The sequence below is a fragment of the Phaseolus vulgaris genome, chromosome 10 (assembly GCF_000499845.2).
Source record: "Phaseolus vulgaris cultivar G19833 chromosome 10, P. vulgaris v2.0, whole genome shotgun sequence".
Classification (NCBI taxonomy): domain Eukaryota; kingdom Viridiplantae; phylum Streptophyta; class Magnoliopsida; order Fabales; family Fabaceae; genus Phaseolus; species Phaseolus vulgaris.
The window spans coordinates 41504664-41518098 of NC_023750.2; the positions used below are offsets into that span (position 1 = coordinate 41504664).

Below are 13435 nucleotides of genomic sequence, written 5' to 3' on the forward strand. Positions count from 1 at the left end.
CCTTTTTGTTAGATTCTCAGATTTTTATCTTTCTCTTTTAAAAAGACTCCAAACAGTGAAAGAAATAGGAATATTGCTGTTTCCATCTCCCATTGATTTTATTTTTGTTTTCTTTTCTTTCGATCAAAACATTAAAAAACTTAACATGGAAAGGACTCCACGTTCCAGCTTTCAATGGAAGATTCTGATAACACCAAAAATAGCTACAAACAAAAAAAATATTAATATTTTTAGATACTATATTGTCTTTTTTATTTATTTATTCATGTATGTATAGGGAAAAAAAAAAAAAAGTCTAGTTAGTAAAATGTGTAACTTAAGTAGAAAGTTTACGATGTTTAGTCGTCACTTCTTATGGTTATGGTTGAATTTATTAAATATTAGTGTTAACTGATTTGTTGTGCAATTTTTAATTTATAGAAAAATATATTGGTATATTGATATATTAGTATATTTTGGAGAATATCTTTCACTAGATCAATATTAATTGATCTTTCGGTATTGTCACATAGATTTGATAGAACATGATCATAATTCGCAAGGAGTTTTCATAATTAGAACTGATGTCATTTATTAAGTGTCTTAAATGTATTTTAACGTGGTCGGTCGATCATTGAGACCGAACAACATACTGGTACCGACTGACATAATTCATATACATATTACATGAAGCAATTGTAAGAGTATATTTTTCAATGCATATTATTATTAGTGAAAAATAATTAAAAATATAAATTCAGAATAAAAATCAATTGAATAAAATTTAATTTTATTGATTTTTAATAAAAATACTTTATTAAAAAAAGGTGCATCCGAATATGTATGCTGTGACATTTTTGTCTTTATAACTTTTACTTTTCTTTTCTGAAAGCATCAAGACAGTGGGCCGGATCTGAAAGGGCCCTTTACTTTTCAGCCCACGGGCTTCTTGCATTGTTGCTTCAAGGTTGCAAGTTATGTAACTTTTTTACTTTTTTCTCTATTTTTTAACATACTATGAATAATAACTTTAAAATGTTTTTAATAGGCTGTGAAGCTTATTTTCAACATATTTAAAAATAAATATATAAATTATTTTTCAGCATTTTCACTCCATAATACATATTATATATTATATGAACCAATACCAATTGCATTGCATGTCTTTGAAGAAGTGATATTATTAAAGAAAATGTTTATTTGATAAATAAATATATACTAGTTTATGGCTTGAATGTGATTATACCTTGGTTTTTGCTGCATTTATTGCTAGAACTAGTGTTCATTTGATGTTTTGTAATAGGTGAAACACTTGTCTTAACTACTATGAAAAATCAGGTTTAGGGTTTCTCACAATTTTCATTAAGGGAATGTATATGCTAATAAGCTTGCTAACTTGGACTTTATTCATAGAGAGTATTTTCATTAGTATAATAGTCTTCCATTTAGTATTTTCACTACAAGAAAATCATTTAATAGAAACCCGTTTTAGAGACAAAACTAATTAGTTGTTATAGTGACTAAATTAGAGACAATTTTAAAGACTACAAAATATTGGTTTTTAAATTAGTTTTAATTACTGATAAATAGTTTCTAAATTATTATGTATTAAGAAGTGGACTTTAAGCCTAACTCAACCCTATAAAATCGACTCATGAGATTGAGGTTTGCATCCACTTATATACAATGAAATGTTTTCATTGTATATAAGTTAGACTTAAAGTCCACTTCGTAATAGTATGTAATAACTACTAAGGTTTTTGCTACCAAATTTATAATCTAAATAATTGATAGTTAAAATCTTGGTAGCTAATTAAATATTAATTTAGAAACTATTTATTAATATTATAAACTAATTTAGAAACCAATAATTTTTTTAGTCTCTAAAATGGTCTCTAATTTAGTCACTATAGCAACCATTTTTTTTATCTAAAATTGTTTTTTATTTAATTATTTTCTTTTAGTGTTTATTAGAGTTCTTTATTAATAGGTACAAATTATTCTTTTAATAATACTTTTTTCATGTGGTGGTAGATAATTGTTGTTACTTAATGTGTCCGCCTAAATGAAATGTCATGTTTCATAGTGATGCCTTTATAATATATATATATATTAATAAAAAATATTTATTTTTCCAATAAGATATAGAAGTAGATTAATTTTTATAATGTTGGTAAAAATTCTGAGTATTTCTTAAGTGTGACTAGTGATAGTTGTTTGGATTAGGTGAAATTATTAACATAAAAATACTTTTACCAACTAATAGAAAGCGTTAATGACGATGCTTATGTCAATGCAAAACGGCAAGAAAACGTGGTAGGGTTGGAGAATAAGATGCAAGAGAAGAGACAAAGATAAAATAATAAATCTTACTACTTACGTTACATTTTAAAAAATATTATTATGTATATGCATTGATTCATTTTGAATTCAACAAAAGAACCATAAAACACTTAACCAATGCATTAGTTCATTGGATAGGTTGACCTAATAATTAAACACCCTGTAATTAATTACATACACTGCCAAAAATATTGTATTTAATAACAAATTTATTGCATGACCATGTTGTTAAAAATGTCAAAACAAATCGTTGCTAAGTGAAAAAATATAATGGTGGTCAAAGAAATATTTCAAACGCATTATACATACTAGCGGATACACAGTCACAACAACACCTTTTATCCGTCTTTTTTATTTTTCTTTTTTACTTAACTTTCATTATGATAGAAATTTAATATACAGACATAATTTTGGATGAGTCGAAATTGAAAAACAAAAAATAATATGTAAAAAAATTGATAAATTGATTAAACAGCCTCTTTATTTTTTCTTCTTCGAGGAGTATGATGATGTTCACGTTAAAGTTATGATTGACTTGATGGTAGATACAAAAGAATAATGGTTTTACCAAAGAATATAGTTGTTTGAAATGGAGTGAAGAGAGTGATTGGAAATGAATGTTATTTTTTTGATATGTGAGATTTGGTAGAGACCTGTGAGAGTATACTCTCTATCTTTCTGTCGTTGTCTTAAAATAAAGAATTAAGAGAATAGTGGAGAAATCAGTTTGCGTATAAAAATTGTACATTAATATTAATTTAAAAAATTAAAAAATGTTAAAATTCACATGAAATGACAAAATACTTCATTATACTAATAAAATGAGATATATTAAATTATGGTAGAATCGTAAAAAATTTGTGTAAAAAAAAAAACAGTTACAATAAAAAATTCCATTTATATATAGGTATACATATAAGTAATTTGGCCTTGTTTAAGAAAATAACCGAGAAATGTTTTTAATCTTAAATTATGCATTAATAAAATTAATTTTAACTTTTAACTTTAATAATTTAATATATATATATATATATATAAATTATAATATATTTATATATATTTTACAGTGCAAAATATACTTTTTTTACAACAATGAAAAAGAACCATGGTTATAAAAATATTAGGAGTTATAAAACAAATTAATCTGAAGTAATTTGATAAAACGTACTATTATTGACCCACAAAAACAAGGCAAAAAAAACGAGAAATTACATTTAATCATATAAATATTTTTTACATTTTAATTAATCAATTGATTTTTTTATTTGGATGAATTAAATAATTATTGTAACATTTAAAAAATTAGTGTGCAATATTTTTTCAATTACAATGTATTAAATTGTTTTGTTTTCAAAATAATTTAAATATTTTTTTTTATTTTCTCCAATATTATATGATTAACTGTTTAATTAATAAAAATGAATTTTTATTTTTATTTTTTTTAAAACAATAATAAAAGGACAAGGACTAGCTTATCTTTTCATACAAAGAAAATATAAGTATAAGTTTAAAAATCTCAATTTATTATTAACATTTAAAAAATTATATCTTTCTACTATAAATAGATGTGATGAAAAGAATGGGTGAGGTGAAAAAAAATTAGAGTAAGAAGTGAGATTCACAGTTAAAAAAATTATTAAATAAAAATTAATTTTAAAAATAATAAAAATTTAATTATTATATTAATTAAATTAAATATTATTGGAGTGATTGAAAAGTTATTAATATTTATATTCATGTGGGTTGATTCGTTTAAAGTTATCTAAACACTTGATTAAGAGGCTTAATTTATAAATTAAGTTTATAATAAAAATTGATAGTGTAATAACAATAATATATCCATTGGTCAATATTATCTTCAACCATGTCTAGTCTAAATTATTTTAATTGTTTTAATATTTTTATAATGACATTTTTATAATTATTCTAAATTTCAATTACGTTATATTATTTAGAATGAGTAATAGATTATCAACTAAAAGAGAATAAATTAAAAGGAAAAACTAGATTCATTACTTAATTTAAAAAATTAAGAATGATTTTTTTTCATTTAATGATTTTAATTCTCTTTTTGGAATATAAAGTACAAAAACTTTAAATCATAAAAGAAATATACTATTTTGTCTATATAAATTTCCTCTAAATCATAAGTATTTTTATGGATACAATAATAAAAAGGATAAAGTATTAGTTTTGTTTTTAAAAATGTGTGACATTGTTACTTTAATTTTGAACAAATTTTTTTATTAAGAAGAAAACAAAATTAATTATTATTTTCATAATCAGAAACCATTTAATAATTGTACTATCATAAACAATAGACAAAATTAGAAAAAACTGTTTTTGCTATCTACGCGTTTCCTACCGACACTATCTTAATCGCCGCTAAGTCTTTTCACCAAACAATGTTATTAAGATTTTTTTTATAAAAGTATTTTTCAAAAGGAAATCACGTTCAAATCTCGTAAAAAAGTCCAAACATGTCCTTATATATTGATAAACTATTATATTATAAATAAATATTATAAAGGGAATCGAATGCCACAAAATATACATCAATAGCAAAATGACAAATTAAATTGAGTATTATAAACAACTTAAGATTAATACAAAATTAATAAAAAATAATTAGTATTTGTTAAAAAATGATGCTATGAATTGAGTTTAACAAAGAGATCGAAGAATCATTACACGAGAAGTCAAAATTAAAATATCTATAGGAAAATCTAGTTAAATACTTGATAATTTTCAAAGAAAACTATCTAACTCATAAAAAATGCTATTAAGTAGGAAAAAGAAAATAAGAAAATAATGTTTTTATGAAACCATGTATTTCTCTGTGTTCTTCTTGTGACCCCTCAGACTAAAATAATTGACATTATTAGATACGAACGCAGATATCGTTAACTGGAACCAATTGATTTCAGCCACGTTATTGAATTCGGTTTTAATTAAGGAAAATCTCTGAAACTCACCATCACTCAATAACACAACCAATAACCGCACCTTCAAAAATTCCTGATAAGCTTCTCCTTCTTTCTCGACAAAATCTGAGACACACAGCGAAAAAGAAGACATAGCTTCAAGATCAGTTTCCGTTCAGTGGTTCAGAGATGCCATAACCAATAACTCACGCCACTTTGATCTTCATTTCTATGTGCAGATAAAGCAACCCTGTTTTTTTTTTTTCTTAAAGAAAAGCAGAATTCTGAGCTGGCCGAGCTACCCATTGCGATTTTATAATCATGGGTTTTTGATTTCCGTTTAAATCTTCAATCTTTGGGGAAAATAACGCAACCCTTGTGTTTGTAATTTACGGGGGGAAAGTGAACGGAACAAAAGAGAGAGAGAGAAACTGAAAAAAGTGGTTTTTTTTTTTTCGAGAAAATTGAGGTTTGAAGCTTGTAACGTGTTGTAGAAGATGTCTTTGCTTCGTCGGAGAAAAGGGCCGGAAACGGAACAGGTTCCGGGGCCGAGTTCAGAGCCGAATGTTGTGAGCGAAGAGGAGAAGGAAGATGATAAGAATAAGAAGAGTAAGAAGAAGAAAGATGAGGTGGGGGAGAAGAAGAAGAGGAAATGGTCGTGTTTGGATCACTGTTGCTGGTGGGTGGGATTCATTTGCACGTTGTGGTGGTTTCTTCTGTTTCTGTATCAGATGATGCCTTCTTCGATTCCCCAGTACGTGACCGAGGCATTCACTGGGCCTATGCCTGACCCGCCGGGCCTTAAGCTCAAGAAGGAGGGGCTCAGGGCGAAGCACCCTGTTGTTTTTGTGCCGGGGATTGTCACTGGGGGGCTTGAACTATGGGAGGGTCATCAGTGTGCTGAAGGGTTATTCAGGAAACGCTTGTGGGGTGGTACCTTTGGAGAAGTATATAAAAGGTATTGCTTGCTCTTGCTTTTGTTTTCTGCTTACATCTGACTTGATGGTGATGTTTGCTTGTGGCTTGTTATGTCATTCCACTAGGCAAGTGCTTTAGGGTTTGGTATGCTCTTTGTTTCTGTTCTTTTTTGTTGATTATGATAAAAACTCTTGCTTGCTTTTGTTCATTCAGTTCAATTTCTATTCACTGTTAGCATAATATTTTTAGATTGTTAACTAATCAGAAAACGTAGTATGACTTTAAGTTGCTAGTTAATATTATTATAAAAGTCAAATAAACTTGACATACAAGAACGTTTGTGATCAGCTGATATTGTAAACTCCTTTACATTGTTAGTGCATAGAGTATTTATTCTTAGTCATTACCTTAATTTGATTGGTGATGTATGGATGTGGCTTGTTTTGTCGTGCGACTGGGGTAAGTGGTTTATGTTATTGGTGTGTCGTGTTTCTGTTTTTGGTTGATGCTGATGAGGATGATGATGGGTGATAGCAGATTGGAATGGTCCTAATTAGGTAACCTTTGGTGATGTATGGTGAAATATGTCGCTCTAGGTTTAGAACGTTGGATGGATTTGTCAACTTGTTTCCATTATTGGTGGTGGAGTCTTTGGAAGCAATGAATTGAAAGGGGACTTCCTTTTATGGTCTTGTTTTTTGGTTTGTGATGAGATTGCTTGAGATGGTTAAATTTTCCGCTTTTGAGTTATTTTGTTTGTGCGTTTATTGTTGTTTGAATTAACTTCTCTTAAGTGAGGATATCCAAATAGAAATGACAATCCTAAATACAGTATGATAAGGTGTATAAGATCGTTCACCATCACTTTGGTATTTTTGAAATGTCAAACCTTAGCACAATGGTAAGTTTGTTGCCTTGTGATTGGATTGCCATTTTTGTTGCTTATCCTTTGGTGGGAAACTCGTGCATTAGATTGCCATTTTTATAGCTTTGCGAAATTCTTTGATATCCCACTTCTTACTAGTTGTTTTTTTTCTTTTTAACTTGCAATCTTAACCTATGCTTGTTATACTTGTAACTAAGTTCCTGTAGACCTAGATATGGTGGTGGGATAAGGATTTATGTTTTGTTTCTTGATGAATGTTTTGCAGACCTTCATGCTGGGTGGATCACATGTCACTGAACAATGAAACAGGATTAGATCCACCAGGCATAAGAGTTAGGCCTGTCTCTGGACTTGTAGCTGCTGATTACTTTGCTGCAGGATACTTTGTATGGGCAGTCCTGATTGCTAACTTGGCACGCATTGGTTATGAAGAAAAAACCATGTACATGGCTTCATATGATTGGAGAATAGCATTTCAGAACACTGAGGTATATATATTCTATAACTGATTTTACCTACAGTTCTTGTGCCACACGTCCCTCACCTAAAGAAGTACATTGATAATGACTTATAAGATAAAAAGAGTAGTATATATATTTCTAAAATAATTGCTGAATCTTTTTTTATTTTTCTAATTGTTAAATTAATTGTTCAGGTGAGGGATCAAACACTTAGTCGAATAAAAAGCAACATAGAACTTATGGTTGCTACTAATGGTGGGAATAAGGCAGTTATTATTCCACATTCAATGGGTGTGTTATACTTTCTTCATTTTATGAAATGGGTTGAAGCACCAGCTCCAATGGGTGGTGGGGGAGGACCAGATTGGTGTTCTAAGTATATAAAGGCAGTTTTAAACATCGGTGGACCATTTTTAGGTGTTCCCAAGGCTATAGCAGGGCTTTTCTCAGCTGAGGCCAGGGATATTGCTGTTGCCAGGTAAATTTACTTATTGGTCATGTTAGTTGCTTAGAACAAAATTACTGCTGAGGTTTCATCATATTTTGTCAGTACTCCTTCCTTTTTCATCCCTACACTTACCTTCTTTAACGGTTTGAAATATATTTTCATTGACATTCTTTGTACAGTTACACATTATGTTGATATGCTCTGTCACCTAATCAACACATTATATTGTATACATGGGTTGTTGTAAACTTTAAAAAAAGCATAGGTTCATGTGCAATTTCAAGAAGCTTTATGAGGCATCAATGTTATTTGCTCAAATTTGAGCTATCTACCTGTTTGCTCTAGCTGTTTAAATAAGCTGTGCTTTGTAGTTTATAATACCTTTTTAAGAATTTTCTTCTCCTTACAATTTCTTCTTTTAATTACAGATTTTTGCATAGTAAATAGTCCTGTCCAACATTTTCTGCTTCACCTACTATTTATCCGCATTTAGAAAGGACATTCAGATTGCAACTGGCACTAATGCTATATCAGTAATTTTTTTTCGGCATCTTAGACTTATACTTAATTTGGTTCTTTCTTGTTATACATCAAGGACAATAGCTCCAGGATTTTTGGATAACGATCTGTTTCGGCTTCAAACCTTGCAACATGTGATGAAGATGACCCGTTCTTGGGACTCAACAATGTCAATGATACCAAAAGGAGGAGATACTATATGGGGTGATCTTGACTGGTCACCAGAGGAAGGCTATCACCCTGGCAGGAGAAAGCACAACAATAATAATACTAAGTTAACACACCAAGAGTCAAAAGAAACAACTTCTGTCAACTATGGAAGGATGATATCATTTGGAAGAAACGTGGCCGAGGCACCCTCCTCTAAGATTGAGATGACTGACTTCCGGGTGAGGTTCTTTTAACAATGGATCTTTAAATTTCTCTACTATTGTATGCTAGAGAAATGGCTAATTAGTTCTTATAAGAGTTGAACAATTTTCTCACCTTAAAGCTAATTTTGTGAGATTGAATTATATCCTAAGCTCAACTTCTATGATGGTTATCAAAGTCTATTCTAGATCTGTTACTGGATCATCTACATTCATGTCTATTCTTAGGTAACATGGGGTGTTGCTACTTGGCCAACCCTTATTTGCCACACTCCAAATGTCTAGTTCTGGATACGTGGAGGTGTGTTTAGATCTCATATTAGAGATATGATATGAGTAACATAGTTCTTATAAGGCTGGGATAATTCTCACTTTAAAAGTCAAGTTTGTTGAGTTAAGTTAGTTCATAAATTGTTGGAGATCTTACAACTAGAAATAAGAATATTTCATAGTATATAAGTGAGTGCAAATCTCACTTTATAAGTCGGTTTTATAAGATTGAGTTAGGCTAAAAGTCTATTTCTTAATATGCTACCAGAGTCATTTAGAGTCTATCTTAACGAGAGTTTGTTGGACTTAGTCTCATGCACAAGTTGGTAGTTTCTTGAAGGCCACTTTTACCAAATATTTTATCTAGCTTTTTGAATCTATTATGTTTATAGTTTATACTGAGTTTCTTTTTAACAGGGTGCCCACAAGGGTCGCAGTGTTGCTAATACCACTTGTCGTGATGTGTGGACCGAATACCATGAAATGGGAATTGAGGGAGTAACAGCAGTTGCTGAACATAAGGTTTATACAGCTGGCTCAATCGTAGATCTGCTTCATTTTGTTGCTCCAAAGATGATGGCTCGTGGTAGTGCTCATTTCTCTTACGGAATTGCTGACAATTTGGATGACCCTAAATACAGTCACTACAAGTATTGGTCAAATCCCTTGGAAACAAAGTAAGAATTTTTGGTTACTTACTTTTGTTAGTGTATTTAAACAATGAGGGTTTGTCTGATTCTCTTCTGACTTCTTATTATTTTATTTTAAAAGCTACTTTCTTCAACAAATCCACACTACTCAACAATCAATTAAATACCCCCAAGAAAATCTACAAGTTTTAAAAGTTAAAATCAAAAGAACAGAAACAACTTGAAGAGGTTATCTTTTCATCTTATTCAAACCTCTCCTTTATGTAGTTGCATTTTAAAAACTAGAAACAAATTCTGAAAACAGAAATCAAACATACCCTTATGATTGTTTTACATTTCTATTATTATTACTATGGTGGTAGTGGTCCAGATTAGTTTTAGCTCCTATAATGTGGAATTTAGAGCTGGCATGCTGGTTGATGACAGTGTATTGATTGACCACTTCTCATATTAGGATTTGGAGTTACTCATTTTGTGTATTCAATTGATGTTTTTTGCCACTCTAAAATAACTGCAGATTACCAAATGCTCCTGATATGGAAATCTTCTCTATGTATGGAGTTGGCTTACCAACTGAAAGGTCTTATGTCTACAAGTTAACTCCCTTTGCCGAGTGTTACATTCCTTTTGAAATTGACACTACACAAGATGGTGGTAATGATGAAGATAGCTGTCTGCAAGGTGGAGTGTACACTGTTGAGGGGGATGAGACTGTGCCAGTTCTAAGCTCAGGCTTCATGTGTGCTAAAGGTTGGCGTGGAAAAACAAGATTCAACCCTTCTGGCATTCGCACCTACGTTAGAGAATATGATCATTCTCCTCCAGCCAACTTGTTAGAAGGAAGAGGCACACAGAGTGGTGCTCATGTTGACATCATGGGAAACTTTGCACTGATTGAGGATGTTATTAGAGTGGCAGCAGGGGCCACAGGAGAAGAACTAGGAGGTGATAAGGTGTATTCTGATATCTTTAAATGGTCTGAGAAAATCAAGTTACCACTGTGAATTAAGCACAATGCCACACATCTCTTGAAAGAATGGCACCAGATTGTTATAATTTTTTAGCATAGTTTCACTGCCACCAGAGTTCTGTGACTTGCACTTAGAATTTCTGGTTCTGCTGATGAAATTGTGGTTCCATGGAGGGGTGAACTATGCTTATTGGTTACACTGAAAGTGCTTGTATTGAAAATTATGGTTAAGATTTGTTTTGTCTTGTATGAGAAACCAAGCAAGGTGCATTATTCTCAATAAGTTCATCTGGTTTGTTATGATAAAAAGAAGTTCTTATGAGTTATAGATTGTTAACCAAAAATGTTCTTTTTTTAATCAAATGAAGTATTGACTAATCTTTGTCATAATTCAAAGATTAGTAATGGAATGTTTAAACGAGTTTTGTGTTCTCAGAGTAAAACTCATAATCCAAAGAGATTGATTTTTTAACAAATCTATTAATTCCAACAAACCAAAACATCTCATAATTTTTTAAATCAATAAAGAACTAGACAAATGGGCGTTTGAAGTGGTGATTTTTTACCAAATAAATCAAATAAAATTCTCAAGTACACCCTGCACACTTTATTTCCTAAACTAGACCTTTTTAATGTTCAAGTTCAGGATTGGATTCCCACGTAAATGGTGCAATTTTGTTCTGAATTATTAGAATGGGTAGAATTTTCTTTTATTACGAAAATTGGTAAGTTGTGAGAAAGAAGCACAATTTTAAATAAAATTTTGTGAAAGAGTAGTGTATGTATAACACGACTTTTGTGAGAAAAATAAATTGTGAAGAAGTTGTCATACTTCATATTCGACTTCAGTGATATGAAATTTATTTATTTATTTATTATTAGCAAAGAATGAAATTAAATTAAGAGGGATGTGATATGAAATTTATAATTTGTAAGTTTTTTTAAAAAAAGTTTATTGTTTTTTTAAAATTATAATAATTAATTAAATTATTAATTTAACAAGTTTTATAAAACTATGAGAGATTTAGTTGTTTTTTAAATGAAAAATAAATTAAAAAAATGATGTTAAATTGAAACCCTGAATCATACGCCATCAAATATAAACCCTAACCAAAAACGTCACAGCTAAACACTAATCTTGCACAGGTACAAACTATACCTAAATCATAAAATGAAAACATAACCTTAAACCTAAAACGAAAACTAAAATCTTAAATATATACAAAAATGTTTAAAAAATACTTAAAAAATAAAAAATATTAGTAAATGATTATTTTTTGAAAATTTGATATCCCCGATCCCCTTTAGATATTGTCCATGGAATTCTTTACCTCATTTTGAGTAACTTTCACTTTTAGCCTCTGTTTGCTTTTGGGAGTGGTACGGTTGTTGACGACAGACAGATGTATGCGTGCACCCCGTTTGCTTCCATAGTTGCATGTGGGGTGAGGGAGGGGATGGAAAGAAAGTGGAGTGGATATGTGATCATCTAAAAAATGAAGAGAAAGGAGAGATTACCCAAGGGAATGTCACGTTAGACGTATGAAGTTACGCATGTACCTTTGCTTTTTCTCCTCCATGCAATGCAAACCCTTGCTTTTCTCCTGCATGCATTGTTGATTATATTTTTTTGGTTAATGATAATAATGAAGATCCTTATTAATAATAATTTTGTATATAAATATATATATATATATATATATATATATATATAACATAACATAATTTCAAGAAACATAAATAATATTAAAATTATCTAAATAAATTAACTTAATTAACAAAATTAATTTAAATTAATAAAATGGAAAATAATAAAATTATTTTTAAATATAAAAAATTATTAATTTATTTATTTGAATTTTACATCATTTTTTATTTTATTTATAATTAAAACTTTAATTTCTTTTAATTAAATATAATGTCCACAAAATTAATTATCATTTATTTCTTTTTTTTATATATACAAGGGTAAATTTGTAATCTTACAATTTACACAATTAAAAATAATTTAAAATATCCTTATAACCATCACATCACTCGCATATTTCAATAAATTTTCCTTACATATTCACTCTAACATATCTCAATCCAAACACATTCAACTTTCTTTACAAATCTTCACACTTTCACTCCCCCACACCTTCAACTTTTCACTTCCTCACACCCTCTAATCCAAACAAAGCCTTAGCGCGTCCCAATCCTAACTCTCTATTTGAATTTTTTTCCAAATTTTTTATAATTATAATTATTCTATTTTTAAAAACAAAAAACAAAAAAACTTTTTTAGAAGATAAAGTAAAGCAAAGTTAAAGTCGTGCATGAATATGACAACTTTTTAGCACTTTGTTTTTTCACGAAATGTGTGTAATGCATGCACAATTTTTTCAGAAATTTCTTTAGAGTCATGTTTCTACCTTATAACTTACCTATTTTTGTAATTTTGGGACAAAATTGAACAATTTATGTGCTTTTTTTCACTAAATTCTTAGACACTTGTTGGAGATCCCACATCGACTAGAAATAAGGACATTTCATAATATATAAATAGGTGCAAACCTCACCTTATTGAGCCGGTTTTATGGGGTTGAGTTAGGCTTAAAGTCCACTTCGTAATAACACTCAATATTTGATATGCTTTTTTTGTTTTTCAACTTTTAAAAAACAAAGAAAATATCTCTAGTAGTCATCTCTTTCTT

General features: G+C 29.7%; 1 protein-coding gene across 1 annotated transcript; it reads left to right on the plus strand.

Moving 5' to 3' along the window:
* The first annotated feature begins 5091 nt into the window (after positions 1–5091).
* On the plus strand, positions 5092–11051 carry LOC137819738 (phospholipid:diacylglycerol acyltransferase 1-like). Its single transcript, XM_068623697.1, has 6 exons — positions 5092–6204; positions 7316–7538; positions 7706–7989; positions 8555–8867; positions 9537–9796; positions 10287–11051. The coding sequence occupies exons 1-6, from the start codon at positions 5744–5746 to the stop codon at positions 10771–10773; spliced, it is 2028 nt and encodes a 675-aa protein (XP_068479798.1). The 5' UTR covers positions 5092–5743; the 3' UTR covers positions 10774–11051.
* The last annotated feature ends 2384 nt before the right edge of the window (positions 11052–13435 follow it).

Bases quoted from the DNA above. Each gene is read 5' to 3' on its own strand.
- LOC137819738 (XM_068623697.1), top strand. From the start codon at position 5,744: ATGTCTTTGCTTCGTCGGAGAAAAGGGCCGGAAACGGAACAGGTTCCG. The intron at 7,990-8,554 runs GTAAATTTACTT...TTATACATCAAG, and splicing joins AGGGATATTGCTGTTGCCAG to GACAATAGCTCCAGGATTTT. The intron at 8,868-9,536 runs GTGAGGTTCTTT...TCTTTTTAACAG, and splicing joins TTGAGATGACTGACTTCCGG to GGTGCCCACAAGGGTCGCAG.